The following is an 8,378-nucleotide window of genomic DNA, read 5'->3' on the forward strand; positions in this document are numbered from 1 at the left end:
CAGGATCATCGGTTATTCTGTTAATGATGGCTGCATACTTAAAAAAGACTAAAAACCATTAAATTACATTAGCATGTTAAAGTGTTAGTAATTGGGTTTACACTATAAGGTTTCTGTATTACGAAGGAAGAGTAACCAGGCCACATATCAGCATTAGGATTGCTACAGGTAATTACAAACCAGAACATGTTCTCATCTGTATACAATTATTCCATAACCTAATATTCATAGCTCAATTTAAATTTACCATGAATAGGCCTAAAGGTAGATACTATTAGGGTATTGTGACCTACAAGATTTTACTGCCTGCAGAACCAAGTTACCTAAAAGATGTGATAAATATTCATAGATCACACCATAAAGATCTCACATTTTAGGTGTAAGAAATATTCTGTGTATCAAACAAATTTAAGGGACCCATATGCAGGCGATTAACAATAAAATTAGGTGTTTTCTAGGCCTCATTCTCCTATTGTTTATCCCTATATCCCTATCTTCCTATTGTTTGTCCCTATATAGAAAACATATTCCCCTATCACCATCATAGTGATACCTGCTTGGATATGAGACTCATGGTATGAAAAATTATTTTCTGATAGCCATAGTAGTATGTGATTTTTCATCATTTGTGGTGCAGATATATCTCATTATCTGAAGGTTTCACCAAATGTATACATATACAGTTTATATAAATCTCCTAAAGGATTGACTCTCTGTTGCATAGGTAGCACACATACATCTATGCAAACGAAGATTAGAAGTTACAAATCGAAACCAAATATATAACAATGTAGAAAATAAGAGGAGAACATTGACTGGAAGCAAATGCACACAGCAAGTTTGAGCCTGTGTAGTAACTTAAAAAATGTACATTCCACCTATATTGCATATAAAGATCTAGACACAAAACACACTGCATACAATATTTACCCTATTAGTATTCAGAATGCTATACATTACAATTATAACAGGAACACAAATTGTACAGGCCACTGCTGGCAAAGCACATGATGGTTGACATCCAGTGACACTTCTTTTGTTTTCCAATCATGCACAATGTGAATGACAGTGGAGTGCAGCCAGTTAACTGTGAACTTGACAGAGCTACAGGGTGAATGCCAAAAAAACTGGCACTGATCTAAAGCTGGTCACTTTTTAATAGGGAATAAATATGCATGGCAATAGAGAGAAGGCAAAACCGCTTCAGGAGTCCATATTTAATACCAAAGCATAGACAAGATCTTGGCAGTCTTTTAACAATGCTTGTCCATGGCTGGAGAATGTGCCTGCTATAACTTATCAAGTACAATTCTCTTTTATGTGATCAATATTATAGTGGCGAAGGCATAAAGTGTATTAAATGACAGCGGCAGAGATGTTTATACAAACGCGCATAATACAAATATATATATATATATATATATATATATATATATATATATATAATATATATATGGATAATATATTAAACACATACACATACTCACACAGAATCTTGCATGCAGATGCTAAAAAAACTTAACATGCCAGCACATCATGCCAGTCTTGCACTGAATTGTTGGTCATGCAGGGAATTGTAGCTCCATGATGGCCATATATATATATATATATATATATATATATATATATATATATATACACATACACACTGTATATATCATAGTTATTAGTAAGACATGTGGCTCCATATAAACAGAAACCTTGGAGCTTATGTGTTGATTACTAAAATGTTAATATGAACAATTACTACAAAGTAAGCATTTACATTAGATTATGCTTTTTAAAGTATACCCGATAGCAAGGCAAATATACATATGTACGAGTCAATAGAAATGTTAATCATTCATGTATTTATTGTGCAGGCTAGGAGATTGATAAAACCTTATAGTTTATATCTCTCAGGTACTCAAACAATGTGTTTTATGTCTGTCAGGTAATGTAGTGGTGAGATCGCTGTGCTTTTCAAGTCTGCTAGGTAGAAATGTCTTTTTTTATTTATTTATTTATTTTTTATAGCAAAAGGCATGAGACTCTTTAAATGGGTGGAAATGCAGCTGGGAAGTATAGAAGGGAAAGCTTACATCTGAAGACCTTTAAGACCTTTAAGAGATTTAAAAGGAAACAAGTGAATGAATAAGTCTGCTTTACTGAACCTATGACATAAATTGTTACTTTTTGGTGGCCTGACCAGTTCATGACATAACTGACTTTCTCACCCACTTAGAGGACACTTAGGGTTAAGTGTATACTCAGAATTTTATAAATGGCAGATGCCTGAAGCAGTCTTTAATAAAGCTTATACCTATAAAAAAAGTTCACGTCAAACAACATTTCTCATAAAAGTTAAAATGATTACCTCTATGTATGGTATGATCTTGCAGGAGAAGTCTTCCAGTAGCCATTTTTTAGTAAGTTCATGAAATATCACAAGTGGAAGGCAAAAAAAGATAATCAAAAAGTCCCAGAAGGCTAAATTTGCCAAAAGTGAATTGGATATGCTTCTCATATAGTAATTGTGGCAAACTATGCACATCACAGCCATATTGCCCATAATACCAATTACAAAAATGATAATAGATAAGCACATCACTGCATAGGCACCATAGGAATCTTCTGTCAATGGATAAAATGGGTTCTTTATATGTAATTTTTTATTGTTGGTTGTATTTTTTGGTACCAAAGCTTGATTAATTTCCATATTATCAGAAAATACTTTCAGATCATTTGTAGCAAAGGGAATTGATCCGTTTAAAGACAAGGCATGTGGTTCTGTCTCTTTTCCTTCATCTGGACTTTGCAGAGTTTCATTTAAGTCCACCAAGAATTTTTTTTCATTGTCAGTTTTGCTGGCGTTATCATTACTTTTCTTCCATTGCCATTCATAAGTTTCCCTTTTCTTCCTAGCATGTACGTCAATCCTAGCCTGATCCTTCTGTTGTTGTTCAGTATACCTGGTTTCCATGGATGTGTTGCTCACCTTCCTTTGCTCCCAGAAAATGCTATCAGGTTGCATATTTGGTGATGAAGTTGTGTCAGCTTCTTGCATGTCACCTGGCCAGTTCTGTTCAGTAGATGCCGGTTCCTTAGGTTCACCTAACCTTCCATGTATAAACTGACAAATTAGATTTCTCAAAAAACCTTCATGGGAAGAATTGCGGTCAACAGTTTCATCTGTTGCCATTCTTGAAGAAACTTTGTTAAGGTAGGGAAATTGACTACGGCACCATCTTGAACCATCTCCTTGCACAGTGTTTAGATCTTTCTGTAATTTATGGTTGCTCACTATTGTAGCTCCGAAGAACAAAAATATGGAGTAAAATGATAACTGCATGTTTCAAGTAGAACATTCAGTCAATGAAGTAGAAATGAATTAGCTGTTTCATGCATGTCACTTGATCCTGGAGAGCTAAACAAAAGCAGCGAGAAGAGACAAGAGAAGAATATGGTGTGAATAAATGACACTCTATAGTTTTAAGTTTCACCTTTTTTTTTTTTTTTTTTTTACAGAAGTACAGCACTTTACAAAATTAAATCATAGTGAAAAGTCACCTGCAGGTCAGGCCACTGTCTTCAGTCTAGCTTTTGTGCTCACGCCGGTAGTACCCTGGTAGTAGAAAAGTTAAGGTAAGCTGATGCTGTACATCCAAATAAATACCCGGGCTCCACCCTTTTCGTGCCAGTCTTTGTAAGAACTGTTAGCTTTACTCTGGCTGCTCATTTAAATTTTCTTTCTCTGCTTCATTGCACATACACCAAGGCATAGGTCTTTCTCTTCCTAATAATCACAAATGAAATTAATCCCTCCCAGGCTCACAGTAAACAGGTTGCAGGGATGTCATCGGATCAGATTAAAGGCTGGACATTAAAAGACGGCCAGAACAGGGTTTGGTGGCGAATGAAAGATGACATTTCCATTGGATTTCCTTTGTTTGAGTTGGAGAGAGGTGAGGAAAAAGATCAGGCTCTTTTAGTTGTCAAGGTGCAGGAGAAGGACCTTTGCCTCTGAAGCTGCTTCTCCCTGGTTGTACTGCTGCTGTCACTGCTGTGCATGGAGGAAAGTAGTGAAGAGCCCCGCCTGTAGGCTTTACAAGACCATTCTCTGCGCCTGTGTAGGGTTGTAAACGAGACAGCTTTTCTCCTCCCTTCTATACTGTATCTCTCCATCTAATGTCACTCTAAACAATTATCACACCTTGCTGGGTACGCTCACATGCGTCTGTCTGCATTCATCTAGAAGAACACACAGAGAAAAAAAGAAATGGGATAGAAACAAGCCTAAATGTCTTATGAAAATTCCAAACAAAGAAAAATATCCTTCACCTCAGTATATTGTGCTAGAATTAGCAGCAGCGGTGCCATTCTCTGTCTGGGCACAGCATAGCTACTTCTCTTAGCACTAAGGCTGACACAAAGGCTGTGCAGGAGGAGGGGGGAGAAAAGGGGGGGATGAGCAGAAGCTGGTAATTCTGCAAGTAAGATCTAGGAGAAGCAGCTGCTTGAATTTTTTCCTATCAGGGAAATAGAAATTCTCTGCGGTAGGGAACATGATGTTACCTTTTTATTAAAATAAAAAAAAACTAGTTTCAACAAAGAGGGCATTTACCATTAAATCAAAACTATCATGTTACCTTGTTATATACATATATATATATATATATACTTTTTTTTTTTTAAATACTCAGATTATTCTACTTTCTTTGCACAAAAAAAACAGTCTTTTTTTTTACACCAAAAAACATCATCCTCTGAAGCCCCAGATTAACGAGGAATACAAGTAGTGGTGTATGTTATTTAGCAGAATAGTTACAAAAATTCCTATACCTTAGTTAGAAGAGCTTGTTTTAAACTGCCAGAAGGTAAATCCATTCATTCCTTCTGCATGCATTGTGCAACTTATATTTAGGTTCTTGTTTAACAGGATCTGAATTCCCAAGTGAAGAGATGTAAATATTTTAACATTTCTAGATATGAAAATTGGGTCCCATTTATATACCCAAACATAATACCTACCCTCAGTAAACATGTACTCACATCAGGGAAATGCAACATAAGGTACAAGTAAAAGAAAAAAAATTTTGAACATAAATATTAGTGACAATCTTCTGAAAAAACAAACAAACAAAAAAAACACAAGTAAATGTAATGTGTACAAAATAAAAACAACAAAAAACACAGTAAATCCCAGAAACTGCAATAAATACAGATCCCTCCATGTTATATCCCTTTAAAGACCCTGTAAATACAGAAATATATAACTGCTGACCTGCTAGAAATGTGGTGTGAAACAAGCCCAGAAAGTGTGTATAGGACGGTTCTATATTTAGGACCAGATCAACAGGTACTTTTTTTTACCCATATTAAATAGATATAGAAAAAACCTATTTAGTTTTGACATACAGGTAGGTTTTACTTACAGCATTTGCTGGCTTTTCTGCCACCTTGACAACACACAGTAAATAACCAGTCACTCTTGCTGCTGCACTTTCGACCACATGTGGAAAAAAAACTAAAAGGATGGTGATGATCAAAGTTGGGTGGTGGGCAATCCTAGACTTAAATACCTGAATGTCTTTTAAATTTTTCGGGTCCACCTATAAATGGATGAGTAGAGGGGTGTTTTAATCTTGTTTTCACCTACACTTCGTAGTTAGCAATAAATAGGATGTTTATTTGTCCAAAGAGGCAAGAAAGTAGACTGAGTTAAGTTTCACTTTAACTGGTCAGCATAAGCCTCCGAGATCCATATATTGACTTTCTATAGAGCTTAATATGGACTCTGCCTGGAAGCACATGCTTGTTATACTGTACACATTGCAGGCCTGGACCAAGAGCTAGACAAATATATGGGCAGGAGGGAGATGCAATAAGGTAGGATTTTCTGGCACCTCTATGACAACTCATGGGGGAGTGCACTTTTTTTTATTGGTGCTAAAGAATCTTATCCTAGCACTTTGTTCCTACTGGGGATACTTACTTTCTGACCCTGTTACATGAGGCTGGTGGGAAAAGAATTGATGGGAAGTTTCCCCAACTGGGACTGATCCAAAGCATTAAACAGAGTGGGCAAAGGTTAGATCTCTTTCCAATTTTTTTAATTTCTGATCTTTTGTTCCTGACCTGGAGACTTTTGTTCCCTCCATTTCTTCAACTGGTGTCAACAGGGCAGGAAGTACAATACAGGATAATACTAATAGACAGCTAGGAGTCCTAAACATTCTCACCACTGTGGAAACTGCAGACGAAGCTGTTAAAATGTAGTATGCACTGTAATTACAGTGCTACATAAATGTGTTTATGTATTCTAAACTCTAAAGGCTTGTTTAAACTAGTGAGAATGGAAACGCCAGACACATTTTTCTTCACAGTAATTCCAAGAGTGATAGATGTCTTTCCAAGTCTTTTTCCAGCTACTATATTGGCAGGAATGCTAAATATTTTCACAGCACATTGCTGGGTAAACTGATTTGGGATTATGAGGCAAGGGCAGCTGTAACATACATTATTAAATTATTACATTACAAAATTATTTAAACCATAGCAGCCTTTCTTCTATCTTAGAAGATCCAAATAAAATATACATTTACATAAATAACGAAGAGCTCTAATAGTAGGTCATTAAATAATAAATAGTAGGATAAAAATTGGTAAAATAGCTATGTACTGTTTACTTGTCAAAACTCGAAAAGAGAAAACAATTAAGGCTCTTTACATCCTACCGCTATGCCACATTTTATTCACCTTGATCCATCACTGTTGCAACAAAATACTTGGTTCTTCCATTGGTGCAAAGTGGGTTATCTAAACTCCCCTATCCCACTGTTTCCTTGCCAAGAGGTTTTATAGCTTTTGTTGCTTGACCTGTTCTGTGACCATATATGCCCTGTTTTGTCTGGGCTTGTGTTTCTGACCTGCCTTTTGGATTACCCTTGGATAACCCTGATATTCTATTGACCTTGGCTTGCTTATCTGACCTGCTACTGCTCTGTTCCTATATGTTATCACCCCTGACTACCCATTTGAGGACACTGCAAGTGTCGAACACTCCTGCTCCTCTGCTGTCCACATGCCTCTGTCACCACCATCGAGATCAGCTGGTCGAGAAAGGCAAGGGAAGCTACCCTTAGCATCTTGGGCATACACCAGGTACAAGATAAGTGGATAAAGGGTGGGTTTTAAAGTACTCTTCCCTCTTAAGTTGTACTACAACAAGAATCATCTCTAATAAAATGTAGAACCATAATAATAACTGGTTCCAGCTGGGAAGAATACTTTTCTTTAAGTGCCTTAGCCATCACTGTCACCAAGACAGAAAGTGATGAAACTTCAATATTTTACAGTTGACAGTGGAACATGATTTAAGAGAAAGTCTTCTAGACTTTCTAGGGACATGACCAACTTAAATTGGGCATGGTTAAGTTAAAGGAAGACATACATGCAGATTTCCAGAATATTAACAACAGGCAACTATCAATAAAGGTAAGATTTTTCCATAGACACAAATAGGTCATTGGAAATGGAGAGCATTACTTACCACTTCAATGAAAGGTATTTCCACTCTCCAGAACAAAAGGGTTAGCCAGAATGGTTTGAGTGATCACAGCCAAAATGAAGGGGCCCACAGCCAAAATGGTGAGGCTAGCCAAGATGGATGAGGTCTCAACCAGGATAGAGGAGGTTGTCCAGGATTGATGAACCACAATATTCACTAATTTTTTTTTTATGATAAAGGTTTTCAGCAATTCATATGAATATGGGAAGTACTTTTGAAGCTGCTTTGATTGCAGCGACTTCTGGAATGGAATCATTTATACAGTTAAATGTATTGGTGAATAAGAGTACCCATTATCTTTCATTTAGTAAGTTAGGCGGCTTACCTTTTTAGCTTATCTCACTTTTCTTGTTTTCTCCTGTACGGTACAATACAGCCAGGTACTGAAGCATGTGCACAGGAATGGATGAATGCTGATTATATGTCTTTCAAAAGGCATTGTTGAGTTAATAAAGCAATTCCTGTGAACACAAGTAATTTAATGTAAATAATGTTCTTAATTTGTTTTACCGGTAGTTTGCTTTTATATGTTTTGTGTATAGGTCTCATACAATACTCTTAATGAAGCAGACAATGATGTCTGCAAAATGCGTCGAGTTATAATTACAGACTTTTTTGTAATTGAATTGTTACATGGTATACAGGTAGTCCCCGGGTTAAGGATATCCTACATATGGACGACTCCTAGATACGAATGGGGCTTCCCTGCTCCCTCGTGTGCAGGATGGATGCTTGGAGAAGAAATCTTTTGCTAAACACAGGTGAGGTTGTGGGTGATTTTAGTAGCTGAGCTGATCTCTAGCATCTTGTAACTCTTTAATGACCAAGA

General features: G+C 36.6%; 1 protein-coding gene across 4 annotated transcripts in view; it reads right to left on the reverse strand.

Annotated features, from left to right (window-relative positions):
• GPR37 (G protein-coupled receptor 37) overlaps nucleotides 1-8,378 on the reverse strand; it is a 29,337-nt gene that overhangs the window by 16,706 nt on the left and 4,253 nt on the right. The window contains exons 2-4 of one of the 4 annotated variants that reach the window (XM_072401586.1): nucleotides 7,875-8,010; nucleotides 3,550-7,790; nucleotides 2,357-3,406 (exon numbers count right to left, since the gene is read on the reverse strand). In XM_072401586.1, coding sequence (XP_072257687.1) covers nucleotides 2,357-3,331 — 975 coding nt within the window. In that variant the 5' untranslated portion in view covers nucleotides 3,332-3,406; nucleotides 3,550-7,790; nucleotides 7,875-8,010. Of the gene's footprint in view, nucleotides 1-2,356; nucleotides 3,407-3,549; nucleotides 8,011-8,378 lie in introns of all 4 variants that reach the window. The other 3 variants (XM_072401589.1, XM_072401588.1, XM_072401587.1) reach the window with 3 other exon arrangements.

The sequence above is a fragment of the Pyxicephalus adspersus genome, chromosome 2, assembly GCF_032062135.1.
Source record: "Pyxicephalus adspersus chromosome 2, UCB_Pads_2.0, whole genome shotgun sequence".
NCBI classification, from domain to species: Eukaryota; Metazoa; Chordata; class Amphibia; order Anura; family Pyxicephalidae; genus Pyxicephalus; species Pyxicephalus adspersus.